The following is a 15,427-nucleotide window of genomic DNA, read 5'->3' as shown; positions in this document are numbered from 1 at the left end:
CAAAACATGCATCCTGTTTGCAATATGGCACTAAAGTAATACTGCAAAACATGCATCCTGTTTGCAATAAGGCACTAAAGTAATACTGCAAAACATGCATCCTGTTTGCAATAAGGCACTAAAGTAATACTGCAAAACATGCATCCTGTTTGCAATATGGCACTAAAGTAATACTGCAAAACATGCATCCTGTTTGCAATAAGGCACTAAAGTAATACTGCAAAACAAATACGGCAAAGAAATGTACTTTTTGTCCTGAAGTACAAAGCGTTACGTTTGGGGCAAATCCAACACAACACATTCCTGAGTATCACTCTTCATATCTTCAAGTGTGGTTGTGGTTGTATCATGTTATTGGTATGCTTGTCACTGGCAGGCACTAGGGAGTTTTTCAGGATACCAATAAACACAATTGAGCTAAGCACAGGCAGAATCCTACAAGAAAACTTGGTTCAGTCTGCTTTCCAACAGACACTGGCAGATAAATTCACATTTCAGCTGGACAATTACCTAAAACCCAAATCCAAATATACACTGGAGTTGGCTTAACAAAACGACACTGAACGTTCCTAAATGTGGCCTAGTTACAGTTTTGACCTATATCGGCTTGAAAATCTATGGCAAGACTTGAAAATGGCTGTCTAGCAATTATCAACAACCAATTTTACAGAGCTTGAAGAACCTTTTAAAGAATAATGGGCAAATATAGGACAATCTAGGCAAAACTCTTAGAGACTTACCCAGAAAGACTCACAGCTGTAATCGCTGCCAAAGGCGATTCCAACATATTGAGTCAGAGAGTTGAATACTTATCTAATCAAGATATATTAGTGTTTTATTTTCCATTAATTTATTATTATTATTCAAACATTTTTCTTCCACTTTGACATTAGAGTATTTTGTGTAAATCATTGACAAACAAATGACATTAAATCCATTTTAATTCCGCTTCGTAACACAACAAAATGTGCAAGGGGTGTGAATAATTTCTGAAGGCACTTTCGAGATCACAGAGCATCTCAGAGTAGGAGTGCTGATCTAGGATCAGATTTGCTTTTCAGATCATAATGAATTAGATTATATGGACAGAGTCTAGATCAGCACTCATACTCTGAGATGCTTTGTGAATACGGGCCTTGGTGTTTCCATTCAGGGCAGAGGACAGGAGATAGAGGAGAAGGTTATGGGGTGGAGGTAAAAGGTTCAAGGTGAGAAGTTACCTGTCAGCCCTGTGCCCGTGACTGTGTGTGAGAGAGGATAGTGTTAGCACTACATGTGTTCTTGTAATGAGCACTGCAGAACCATTTTTTTGCAGATCTCATCCTGCATTGTGACACTTCACCACTGGGTGGCACTGTTGCTTCAGGTTAATTTCTCTGTCTCCTGTCTCACCTGATTTATTGAGGTTCAGGGCAGAAGAAGTGGTATCTTCTTCCAAACAGAAGACCATCATACCAGCACATGTCATATCTCTCGCCTCGTGTAGAACGACTTATGAAACAAATTTATCCTTTTAATCTTGAGTTGTGCTTAACTCCACATAGGCTCTCTTTCTCTAGTTCTGTAATTACACTTCCTAGTCAAAGGCTGTGACAGATAAGAGAATATTCAACCAGGCTTCAAACATTCAGATGATATGGGCTTGATTAGCCAGACATTCAATTATCATTTAAAGAGGAGCACAGAGGTGCTGTGAGTATTATACATGGGAGGGATTAGATTTTCAGGCTAAACTCTGGAGGATAAATGGCATCCATTTGGGCTCCACTCTTCACAGTTTCTGCTGTGAACTATTGAACTGGAGCTGGGCTTGGGGAAACTGGCTCTGCTGTGGGTGTGCAGGTGACTGTCAATGAGCAGTATGGCTCAAATAATGGAATGAGGTAATAGTCCTTTCTACCTAGCATAACTATGAAGACAATCACCATCAGACATATTAAGTCATTTGATCCCAGTGAGCTAACCCCTGACCAGGGTCGGCTTTTGGCCGATAATCGGATAAATAAAATTGTTAACTGGCCAAATTGACCTGAAAAACAAAAAACAATCCATTGGAAAATAATGCTCTTTATTAACTGATGGAAATACCAGTCGATGGAAATACATTTGACTTCATGCTTATCGGTCTATAGGTTCATTTGCATAATGTATTGGAATAAATGTGCGCATTTGCGTTAGTCATCATGGCGCCCAACCAATTGTGCTAATATGTGTTTTCCCCACGCGTTATTGGTAACTTATTTTGTACATAATATTTCTGCAACCGTATTTTACGGCAAAAAACAGCTTCTGGATTTCAGGACAGCGATCACTCACCTCGGATTAGACTAAGAGCTTCTGGATATCAGGACAGAGATCACTCACCTCGGATTAGACTAAGAGCTTCTGGATTTCAGGACAGCGATCACTCACCTCGGATTAGACTAAGAGCTTCTGGATATCAGGACAGAGATCACTCACCTCGGATTAGACTAAGAGCTTCTGGATATCAGGACAGCGATCACTCACCTCGGATTAGACTAAGAGCTTCTGGATTTCAGGACAGCGATCACTCACCTCGGATTAGCCTAAGAGCTTCTGGATATCAGGACAGCGATCACTCACCTCGGATTAGACTAAGAGCTTCTGGATATCAGGACAGCGATCACTCACCTCGGATTAGACTAAGAGCTTCTGGATTTCAGGACAGCGATCACTCACCTCGGATTAGCCTAAGAGCTTCTGGATATCAGGACAGCGATCACTCACCTCGGATTAGACTAAGAGCTTCTGGATATCAGGACAGCGATCACTCACCTCGGATTAGACTAAGAGCTTCTGGATATCAGGACAGCGATCACTCACCTCGGATTAGACTAAGAGCTTCTGGATTTCAGGACAGCGATCACTCACCTCGGATTAGACTAAGAGCTTCTGGATATCAGGACAGCGATCACTCACCTCGGATTAGACAAAGATTTTTTTCTACAACAAAGACGCTGCAAGATAGAACAGCACACTCCAGTAAGACAAGGAGGGGCTGTCTTTGCATATTTGCAAACAACAGCTGGTGCACGAAATCTAAGGAAGTCTCTAGATTTTGCTCACCTGAAGTAGAGTATATTGTGATAAATTGCAGGCCACACTACTTGCCTAGAGAGTTTTCAGCTGTACTTTTCGTGGCTGTTTATTTACCACCACAGACAGATGCTGGCACTAAGATCGCACTCAGTCAGCTGTATAAGGAAATAAGCTAACAGGAAACCACTCACCCAGAGGCGGCGCTCCTAGTGGCAGGAGACTTTAATGCAGGGAAACTTAAATCAGTTCTACCAAATTGTGTTTGGTAGAACTGTTAAATGTTAAATGTGCAACCAGAAGGAAAACAATTCTAGATCACCTGTACTCCACACACAGAGACGCGTACAAAGCTCTCCCTCGCCCTCCATTTGGTAAATCCGACCACAACTCTATCCTCCTGATTCCTGCTTACAAGCCAAAACTATAGACCAGTGACTCGGTCTATAAAAAAAAGTGGTCAGATGAAGCAGATTCTAAACTACAGGACTGTTTTGCTATCACAGACTGGAACATGTTCCGGGATTCTTCCGATGGCATTGAGGAATACACCACATCAGTCACTGGCTTTATCAATAAGTGCATTGAGGACGTTGTCCCCACAGAGACTGTACGTACATACCCCAACCAGAAGCCATGGATTACAGGCAACATTCGCACTGAGCTAAAGGGTAGAGCTGCCGCTTTCAAGGTGCGGGACTCTAACCCGGAAGCTTACAAGAAATCCTGCTATGCCCTGCGACGAACCTTCAAACAGGCAAAGTGTCAATACAGGGCTAAGATTGAATCATACTACACCGGCTCCGACACTCGTCTTATGTGGCAGGGCTTGCAACCTATTACAGACTGCAAAGGGAAGAACAGCTGCGAGATGCCCAGTGACACGAGCTTACCAGACGAGCTATATCACTTCTATACTCACTTCGAGGCAAGCAACACTGAAGCATGCATGAGAGCATCAGCTGTTCCGGATGACTGTGTGATCACGCTCTCCGTAGCCGACGTGAGTAAGACCTTTAAACAGGTCAACATTCACAAGGCTGCAGGGCCAGACGGATTACCAGGACGTGTGCTCCGGGCATGTGCTGACCAATTGGCAGGTGTCTTCACTGACATTTTCAACATGTCCCTGATTGAGTCTGTAATACCAACATGTTTCAAGCAGACCACTATAGTCCCTGTGCAATCTGCCTAAATGACTACAGACCCGTAGCACTCATGTCCGTAGCCATGAAGTGCTTTGAAAGGTTGGTAATGGCTCACATCAACACCATTATCTCAGAAACCCTAGACCCACTACAATTTGCATACCGCCCAAACAGATCCACAGATGATGCAATCTCCATTGCACTCCACACTGCCCTTTCCCACATGGACAAAAGGAACACCTATGTGAGAATGCTATTCATTGACTGCAGCTCAGCGTTCAACACCATAATACCCTCAAAGCTCATCACTAAACTAAGGATCCTCGGACCAAACACCTCCCTCTGTAACTGGATCCTGGACTTCCTGACGGGCCACTCCCAGGTGGTGAGGGTAGGTAGCAACACATCTGCCATGCTGATCCTCAACACTGGAGCTACACAGGGGTGCGTGCTCAGTCCCCTCCTGTACTCCCTGGTCACCCACGACTGCATGGCCAGGCACGACTTCAACACCATCATTAAGTTAGCAGACGACACAACAGTGGTAGGCCTGATCACAGACAACGACGAGACAGCCTATAGGGAGGAGGTCAGAGACTTGGCCGTGTGGTGCCAGAATAACAACCAATCCCTCAACGTAGCAAGACTAAGGAGATGGAGGAAAAGGAGGACCGAGCACACCCCCATTCTCATCGACGGGGCTGTAGTGGAGCAGGTTGAGAGCTTCAAGTTCCTCTGTGTCCACATCAACAACAAACTAAAATGGTCCAAACACACCAAGACAGTCGTGAAGAGGGCACGACAAAGCCTATTCCGCCTCAGGAAACTAAAAATATTTGGCATGGGTCCTGAGATCCTCAAAAGGTTCTACAGCTGCAACATCGAGAGCATCCTGACTGGTTGTCAAAGGCCCCAGCCACCCCAGTCATGTTCTCTCTACTACCGCATGGCAAGCGGTACCGGAGTGCCAAATCTAGGACAAAAGGCTTCTTAACAGTTTTTACCCCTAAGCCATAAGACTCAGGTAATCAAATGGCTACCCGGACTATTTGCATTGTGTGCCCCCCGCAACCCCCCCCCCCCCCCAACCCTCTTTTTACGCTGCTGCTACTCTCTGTTTATCATATATGCAGAGTCACTTTAACTATACATTCAGGTACATACTACCTTAATTGGGCAGACCAACTAGCGCTCCCGCACATTGGCTAACCGGGCTATTTGCATTGTGTCCCGCCACCCACCAACCCCTCTTTTACGATACTGCTACTCTCTGTTCACCATATTTGCATAGTCACTTTAACAATATCTACATGTACATACTACCTCAATCAGCCTGACTAACCGGTGTCTGTATGTAGCCTCGCTACTGTATATAGCCTGTCTTTTAATGTTGTTTTATTTCTTTACTTACCTACTGTTCACCTAACACCTTTTTTGCACAATTGGTTAGAGCCTGTAAGTAAGCATTTCACTGTAAGGTCTACTGTATTCGGCGCACATGACAAACACATTTTGATTTGATTTGATCTTACTTATCACACGCACACAGCATACAGTGCCTATTTTGACAGAGCCTTTTACTTCATATTATGAGGCTTAACTTACCTTGCTTCAAAGTAGCTTAGGCAAAATCCGACCATAAAAAAAGTGGTCAATTATTTTATAAAGACCTCCTCATGTCATTGAAACCAGCATTTCTCCCCTGTTCTATTGGTTTTCATATCAACTTTCTTTGGTTGTCCAGAAGCCAGAGGCACAATCCTAGTCATATTAGCAACCTATCCTAGTTGTTGCATCTTTAGATTCCCCCTCTTTCTAAGTTTCTGAGATGTTCATATCTGTTCACATACTGAACCGTTCGCATCAGGTGCACTGTTAAGAATGTTTTTTCCCCCCCGCAAATTGCATTTTCGCAAAAGTTTTATAGGCTGCCTCATTACACGACTTGAATGTTTTGTTTAGATTAATTACCATAATCTAAATGTGATTTCTGACATTTTGAGCACCGTGGCTGGACAACCTTACGGGTTATGCACTCAATGCATATGGGTCCGGTAAATTTGTCACATTTCCCCGTACCACATTTTCCGAAACGGAAACCCTGCCCCTTGACCCCCTGGCTCACCTGCGAGCTGGAACGAAGGAGAAGTGTGCTGCCGTGTTGGGGGAGAAGTTTCTGGGGCTGTCCAGAGGGCTGCTCCCTGGGAGAGACAGAGAAAGAGAGGGAGAGAGAAGCAGAAAAGAGAGAATAATTAAACATGGCATAAAAATAAACAAAAGCCAGATTCTACACTTAGTTAGTAAGTTATTCCCAGGGGAGAGAAAGGACATAAGATCCCCCTACATAGGCATGTCAGTGAATTGTGTGTAATAAGAGGTAGTGAAACTACGCAATAGATTAGCATTAACATTTGAGTCATTTACAGTAGTAGACGCTCTTAATAAGATTGCTAGGTGGGACAATCACATATCACAGGCATAGTAAGTACACTTTTGCTCAATAAAGTGGCTATCAGCAAAGTCAGAGCTGGAAGGGGGGGTGTCAAGTGCAAGTGTTGGTTCAGAACACTGCCAATTTTGCAGGTTTTCCTACTTGCAAAGCATGTTGAGGTCTGTAATTGTTACCATAGGTACACTTCAGCTGTGAGAGACGGAATCTAAAACAAAAATCCAGAAAATCACATTGTATGATTTTGAAGTTATTAATTTGCAATAAATTTGCAATAAAATGCTAATTAATTACTTAAAAATCATACAATGTGATTTTCTGGATTTTTGTTTTAGATTCACAGTTGAAGTGTACCTATATATATATATATATATATATATATATTTATTATTTAAGATACTCTTTTAAGATGTAGGGTTTCAGGTGCTTTCGGAAGATGGTCAGGGACTCTGCTAGCCTAGCTTCAGGGGGAAGCTGGTAAAAATCAAATAAAATGTATTTGTCACATGTGCCGAATACAACAGGTGTAGACCTTACAGTGAAATGCTTACTTACAACCCCTTAACCAACAATGCAGTTTACAGAAAATACAAGGACTGAGAAGAGCTTGGACTGTGCTGAGCTTGAGCTGCCCTCCCGTAGGGGTGTGAGGGCCAAGAGGTGGTAGAACGTGGGAGGGGGGGGGGCTCGGGTTGAGGTTAGCCTAGATAATATTCCTTTCTCCGAATAACCACATTGGTGACAGCAAAAATAACCCAACACCACAATCACACAGGTTAGATGAAAACCCTCAACCTTTATTGGCATGTGAAAGGTTACTGAAAACTATTGTTCTGTCGTCCCGTCGTATCGTCTCTCTGTAAATATCGTCACTTTTTCGTTTTAGATATTTTTTCTTCGCATATCTTTAAAAACATTTTGCTAAACCTAAGCTTCCAAATACTCTTCTGCAACCCGCCAATGTAGCTACTTTTCCTAAAGTATTTATATTTACTTCGGAACCGGACCCCCTCAACAGAAGCTAGCCAGCTAACTACCAGCTATGCTAGCGGTCTTCTAACCGGTCATCAACTAACCTTTAGCTCGGAAAGCTCTCGCCAGTTCGAACAACGCGACACTAACCAGAGCATAACGGACCTATTACATTTTTTACCCCCGGATTCCCACCACAAACGGAACATTCTTCAGCTGGATCTTCACAACTAGCTATCGAGCTAAACAGCAACCCTGGTTGATTACTCCTGGCTAGCGTTTCCACCCATGTAGCTTGAAGCTAGCCCGGCCAGAGCTCCTAGCATACTCCTGGGCTACAATACCTTGACCTACGACCGGTCTATCGATATCAATGCATGAAGAGGAATAAACAGACTCACCCCATCGCGACGTCCTCCAAAGGCTAACTCTCTATAGCCCTCGCTATCTCCTTGCTTGCTAATTCGGCATGCTAACTGCTAGCTTGTTTAGCCCAGGTCCGCTAACTACTACCTTGTTTACCCCGGCCTGCTAATCTGTTAGCTTGTTAGCACAGGCCTGCTAACCGGCTGCATCGCCGCGTCCCAAAAACGCAGTGGTCCATATGTACTTTATCTCTTCCCGATTAAAAAAAAAAAAAATTGTTTATACCTTCCGGAAACCTGTCTCACCCAATGTGATACGGAATCGCTATTATCTTTATTTTCAGAACACACTCAAGAACCTCCAGAAGCTAACCAGCTAGCCGCTACAAGCTATTTAGTCATTGTTAGTTTTTTTAACCTGGATAACACTCGCCAGCCCAGCCCCCCTGCCCCATCCACCGCTGCCCCCTGGACTCTGATCACTTGGCTACATAGCTGATGCACGCTGGACTGTCCATTAATCACGGTACTCCATTCTGCTTGTTTGTTTTATCTGTCGGCCCCGTTGCCTAGTCAATGCTATTTTACCTGCTGTTGTTATGCTAGCTGATTAGCTGTTGTCTCACCCACTGTTTTAGCTAGCTTTCCGAATTTAACACCTGTGCCCCTGGACTCTGATCACTTGGCTACATAGCTGATGCACGCTGGACTGTCCATTAATCACGGTACTCCATTCTGCTTGTTTGTTTTATCTGTCGGCCCCGTTGCCTAGTCAATGCCATTTTACCTGCTGTTGTTATGCTAGCTGATTAGCTGTTGTCTCACCCACTGTTTTAGCTAGCTTTCCCAATTCAACACCTGTGATTACTGTATGCCTCGCTGTATGTCTCTCTCAAATGTCAATATGCCTTGTATACTGTTGCTCAGGTTAGTTATCATTGTTTTAGTTCACAATGGAGCCCCTAGTCCCACTCCTCATACCCCTGATACCTCCTTTGTCCCACCTCCCACATATGCGGTGACCTCACCCATTACAACCAGCATGTCCAGAGATAAAACCTCTCTCATCATCACCCAGTGCCTGGGCTTACCTCCGCCGTACCCGCACCCCACCATACCCCTGTCTGTGCATTATGCCCTGAATATATTCTACCATGCCCAGAAACCTGCTCCTCTTATTCTCTGTCCCCAACGCTCTAGGCGACCAGTTTTGATAGCCCTTAGCCGCACCCTCATACTACTCCTTCTCTGTTCCGCGGGTGATGTGGAGGTAAACCCAGGCCCTGCATGTCCCCCTGCATGTCCCCAGGCACCCTCATTTGTTGACTTATGTGATCGAAAAAGCCTTGGTTTCATGCATGTCAACATCAGAAGCCTCCTCCCTAAGTTTGTTTTACTCACTGCTTTAGCACACTCTGCTAACCCTGATGTCCTTGCCGTGTCTGAATCCTGGCTCAGGAAGGCCACCAAAAATTCAGAGATTTCCATACCCAACTATAACATCTTCCGTCAAGATAGAACTGCCAAAGGGGGAGGAGTCGCAGTCTACTGCAGAGATAGCCTGCAAAGTAATGTCATACTTTCCAGGACCATACCCAAACAGTTCGAACTACTAATTCTGAAAATTACTCTCTCCAGAAATAAGTCTCTCACTGTTGCCGCCTGCTACCGACCCCCCTCAGCTCCCAGCTGTGCCCTGGACACCATTTGTGAATTGATTGCCCCCCATCTAGCTTCAGAGTTTGTTCTGTTAGGTGACCTAAACTGGGATATGCTTAACACCCCGGCAGTCCTACAATCTAAGCTAGATGCCCTCAATCTCACACAAATCATCAAGGAACCCACCAGGTACAACCCTAACTCTGTAAGCAAGGGCACGCTCATAGACGTCATCCTGACCAACTGGCCCTCCAAATACACCTCCGCTGTCTTCAACCAGGATCTCAGCGACCACTGCCTCATTGCCTGTATCCGCTACGGTGCCGCAGTCAAACGACCACCCCTCATCACTGTCAAACGCTCCCTAAAACACTTCTGTGAGCAGGCCTTTCTAATCGACCTGGCCCGGGTATCCTGGAAGGACTTTGACCTCATCCCGTCAGTTGAGGATGCCTGGTCATTCTTTAAGAGTAACTTCCTCACCATTTTAGATAAGCATGCTCCGTTCAAAAAATGCAGAACTAAGAACAGATACAGCCCTTGGTTCACTCCAGACCTGACTGCCTCGACCAGCACAAAAACATCCTGTGGCGGACTGCAATAGCATCGAACAGTCCCCGCGATATGCAACTGTTCAGGGAAGTCAGGAACCAATACACGCAGTCAGTCAGGAAAGCTAAGGCCAGCTTCTTCAGGCAGAAGTTTGCATCCTGTAGCTCCAACTCCAAAAAGTTCTGGGACACTGAAGTCCATGGAGAACAAGAGCACCTCCTCCCAGCTGCCCACTGCACTGAGGCTAGGGAACACGGTCACCACCGACAAATCCATGATTATCGAAAACTTCAACAAGCATTTCTCAACGGCTGGCCATGCCTTCCGCCTGGCTACTCCTACCTCGACCAACAGCTCCGGCCCCCCCGCAGCTCCTCGCCCAAGCCTCTCCAGGTTCTCCTTTACCCAAATCCAGATAGCAGATGTTCTGAAAGAGCTGCAAAACCTGGACCCGTATAAATCAGCTGGGCTTGACAATCTGGACCCTCTATTTCTGAAACTATCCGCCGCCATTGTCGCAACCCCTATTACCAGCCTGTTCAACCTCTCTTTCATATCGTCTGAGATCCCCAAGGATTGAAAGCTGCCGCAGTCATCCCCCTCTTCAAAGGGGGAGACACCCTGGACCCAAACTGTTACAGACCTATATCCATTCTGCCCTGCCTATCTAAGGTCTTCGAAAGCCAAGTCAACAAACAGGTCACTGACCATCTCGAATCCCACCGTACCTTCTCCGCTATGCAATCTGGTTTCCGAGCCGGTCACGGGTGCACCTCAGCCACACTCAAGGTACTAAACGACATCATAACCGCCATCGATAAAAGACAGTACTGTGCAGCCGTCTTCATCGACCTTGCCAAGGCTTTCGACTCTGTCAATCACCATATTCTTATCGGCAGACTCAGTAGCCTCGTTTTTTCGGATGACTGCCTTGCCTGGTTCACCAATTACTTTGCAGACAGGGGTGCCACAGGGTTCAATTCTCGGGCCGACTCTTTTCTCTGTATATATCAAATCAAATCAAATTTATTTATATAGCTCTTCGTACATCAGCTGATATCTCAAAGTGCTGTACAGAAACCCGGCCTAAAACCCCAAACAGCAAGCAATGCAGGTGTAAAAGCACGGTGGCTACGAAAAACTCCCTGGAAAGGCCAATGATGTTGCTCTTGCTGCGGGCGATTCCCTGATCCACCTCTACGCAGACGACACCATTCTATACACTTTCGGCCCGTCATTGGACACTGTGCTATCTAACCTCCAATCGAGCTTCAATGCCATACAACACTCCTTCCGTGGCCTCCAACTGCTCTTAAACGCTAGTAAAACCAAATGCATGCTTTTCAACTGATCGCTGCCTGCACCCGCATGCCCGACTAGCATCACCACACTGGATGGTTCCGACCTTGAATATGTGGACACCTATAAGTACCTAGGTGTCTGGCTAGACTGCAAACTCTCCTTCCAGACCCATATCAAACATCTCCAATCGAAAATCAAATCAAGAGTCGGCTTTCTATTCTGCAACAAAGCCTCCTTCACTCACGCTGCCAAGCTTACCCTAGTAAAACTGACTATCCTACCGATCCTCGACTTCGGCGATGTCATCTACAAAATTGCTTCCGACACTCTTCTCAGCAAACTGGATGCAGTTTATCACAGTGCCATCCGTTTTGTCACTAAAGCACCTTATACTACCCACCACTGCGACTTGTATGCTCTAGTCGGCTGGCCCTCGCTACATATTTGTCGCCAGACCCACTGGCTCCAGGTCATCTACAAGGCCATGCTAGGCAAAGCTCCGCCTTATCTCAGCTCACTGGTCACGATGGCAACACCCATCTGTAGCACGCGCTCCAGCAGGTGTATCTCATTGATCATCCCTAAAGCCAACTCCTCATTCTGCCGCCTTTCGTTCCAGTACTCTGCTGCCTGTGACTGGAACGAATTGCAAAAATCGCTGAAGTTGGAGAATTTTATCTCCCTCACCAACTTTAAACATCAGCTATCTGAGCAGCTAACCGATCGCTGCAGCTGTACATAATCTATTGGTAAATAGCCCACCCATTTTCACCTACCTCATCCCCACAGTTTTTATTTATTTACTTTTCTGCTCTTTTGCACACCAATATCTCTACCTGTACATTATCATCTGATCACTTATCACTCCAGTGTTAATCTGCAATATTGTAATTATTCGCCTACCTCCTCATGCCTTTTGCACACATTGTATATAGACTCCCCCTTTTTTTCTCTACTGTGTTATTGACTTGTTAATTGTTTACTCCATGTGTAACTCTGTGTTGTCTGTTCACACTGCTATGCTTTATCTTGGCCAGGTCGCAGTTGCAAATGAGAACCTGTTCTCAACTAGCCTACCTGGTTAAATAAAGGTGAAATAAATAAAAATCCCTGTGTGTGTCTACTGCATAGGGCCTACATACAGTATACCCTCCAACTCCTCCTTCAGCATACGCTAAACAGCAAATACGTCCCCCCATCACGCCTCCTCTCCCCCTCATCCCTTCGCCTTCCTCCTTTCCGACAGGAAAGGGTATTTCAGAGATCACAAAGCACTTGATGGAGTGTTCTAATTTAGCCAGGGACAGACGCTGTATGGAGAGGACAAGAGGAGAGGCGGGGAGGATCCGGATGAAAGGGGTGTTTGATCAATGGGCTGCTAATCCTCTGGTTCTTCTCGGCAACAAGCAGCACAATCAGAGCGCAATGAGATGAATGAGAGGAATAAAGCATTTACAGACCATTAGAGAAAGAAGATGGACACCAACAAGCTACTCTACAGACAGAACTTAACATCTTACTACTGTCTCAATATAGACTAAATCATACAGCAGTACAGACAGTGGAGAGTGGGGATGGAGAGAGAGGGGGGGGGTAAGAAAGAAAGCGTAAAAGAGAGCAGGGTTGATTAAACGATCTGGAGTTCGGGTATATATATAGAACCCCGATGTCTGTCAGCTAATTAGCCTACATTGTGGGTACCCAACAGCTCGACATAAAGAAAATCCGGGGTGTGACGTAACAAATTGCTCAACATGGTTAAAGCCAAATCCGCTTCACATAAATCATCCTAATCAATCTGAGGAGTGGGACAGGGGAGATGGCGAGGGGGTGAAACATGTGGGGCGCTGCTCTCACCCCTCACTGGGTGGTGAAGCATAGCAGACGGGGTGCTGGGGGTTGGTCCCCACCTCCCTCCCTCCTGCATCAATTATGTATTTTCGCCAGAACAGATCCTTTAAAGGCCCAATACTGCTGTTTTTATATCCACATCAAATCATTCTGGGTTACAATTAAGTACCTTGGTCTAAGGCACTGCATCTCAGTGCAAGAGGCGTCACTGCAGTACCTGGTTCGAATCCAGGCTGCATCACAATCAGGCCGTGATTGGGAGTCCCATAGGGCAGCGCACAATTGACCCAGCATCGTCCGGGATTGGCCGGTGTAGGCCGGTATTGTACATAAGAATGTGTTCTTAACTGACTTGCCTAGTTAAATAAAAAATAAAAACCTTACTGTAACAGTTTTCCATACAATTTGGCCAAAATAGTTTTTGTAGCTAAAAAGCTTTCTCAAGCAAGAATTTTGCTAGGACTGTCTGGGAGTGGTCTAAGTGGAGAGAGGACAACTTAAAACTAGCTGTTATTGGCAGAGAGATTTGGAGCTCTCTTTGTTATTGGTTTATTGACCAATTTACCGCCTGGTGATGTCATCAGGCAAGCCTGAACTCCCTTAGAAGGTCCTGTGTAGATTGCACTTTCAACAAGCAACTATCAGGAAATAACACTGATCACATATTTTTTGCACACTTTAACAGTGTTAATTTCATTAGTGGATGTACAATATCATACAAAACACAGGACGTTTTGACTGCTCTGGGCCTTTAAATATTAATTAATGATGAATTAATTCCCTGTCTATCTGCCGGAGTAGGAAACACTTGGCTCCTCTTGCGTGTGTGTGTGTGTATGAGTGAGTGTGTCTTTGTGTTTGTATATAGTATGTGGTGTGTATGTGTGTGCTGGAACTTGGAGTGCGTAACACTGAGCAGTGTGTTAAGGCTGGGGCCTGTCAGTGAAAGCTGTTTTTAAATGGGCTTGGGGCCTCAGAGGGGCTATTAGGAGGCTTAGAGGCATGAGCTCAATCACTCTGCACTGTGTTTCGCCGCATAGATACAGTGCATACAAGCAGGCAGGGGGCTAGATGAATAGATACACCCCTCACTGAGAGCGGGAAGCATTATTCAAATGAAGTCGCATTCACAGACACACAGGGTGATACACACAGGCAAAGAATGACATTACATTATGGTGAGGAGAGATACTGTAGTTTACTTCAGGGAAACAAAGACACAGTGTGTGTGTGTGTGTGTGTGTGTGTGTGTGTGTGTGTGTGTGTGTGTGTGTGTGTGTGTGTGTGTGTGTGTGTGTCAAGGTTAAAAGCGATTCAGAGGTGTATTATTCCATTTGCACTTGAGAGCCCATGGTGTGAGATATGAGAGTTGTTAGAGAGCCCTATGGGAATTTCAGCACTAAAAACCTCCTCAACTCTATGTGTTTCCCTGATGGGAGAAACCCTATCCTTGTTATGTTAATTGGGTTGCCACTCATGAAAGAAGAGATGTATGCAGACAGACAGCTAGCTATCGCAGTGAGAGTGACCCATTTTTACCTCCCACATAAACAAACACACTCATACAGACGTCTTCGCGGAGACTGGAGAGAAAATACAATAACTCAACAAAGAAAAGGGAAAGATTATCTATGCAAAATGTCCAAATGACATCAGTTTGACTGGTGGTAAAGAAAAAGAAAGCTGTAAAAATGACCCAACGTGTTTCAGTTCGGCTTCGATGCATATTTTATGTGGTAAAAATCAGCTTTTATGACGCTTCTGTCATGAGAGGGATGGAGTTGGGCCGGTTTTATGACTTAATGACCGGTCTTAAATACCTTGCAGAAACTCTCCCTTTGGCTCATCAGTTTGGGAGAATGGAATGTCTGCTGTGTTACACAGAGAGACGGTGCCGCCAGAACTTCAACATCAAACAATGGACACTGAAACAATATTTCTAACATAAATAATGTTGGGAATGATGACAGATGAAATATGGGAAGTGAATGTCTATTTTGTGATGTCATTAAAATGATCAGAAAGACGTTATAACGGAAACATTGTAACTTTAAGAGATTTCACAATGTATA

The 15,427-nt window shown here is 45.0% G+C and overlaps 1 protein-coding gene across 1 annotated transcript in view; it reads right to left on the bottom strand.

The window, feature by feature from the left end:
* The window catches only part of LOC115145313 (microtubule-associated serine/threonine-protein kinase 2), a 124,341-nt gene that overhangs the window by 44,846 nt on the left and 64,068 nt on the right, over positions 1–15,427 (bottom strand). The window contains 1 exon segment of the mRNA XM_065003190.1: positions 6,331–6,406. Coding sequence (XP_064859262.1) covers positions 6,331–6,406 — 76 coding nt within the window.

Source organism: Oncorhynchus nerka, linkage group LG17 (genome assembly GCF_034236695.1).
Source record: "Oncorhynchus nerka isolate Pitt River linkage group LG17, Oner_Uvic_2.0, whole genome shotgun sequence".
NCBI classification, from domain to species: domain Eukaryota; kingdom Metazoa; phylum Chordata; class Actinopteri; order Salmoniformes; family Salmonidae; genus Oncorhynchus; species Oncorhynchus nerka.
The sequence above is the reverse complement of the archived record's forward strand: the minus strand, read 5'-3'. Positions and strand labels throughout refer to the sequence as shown.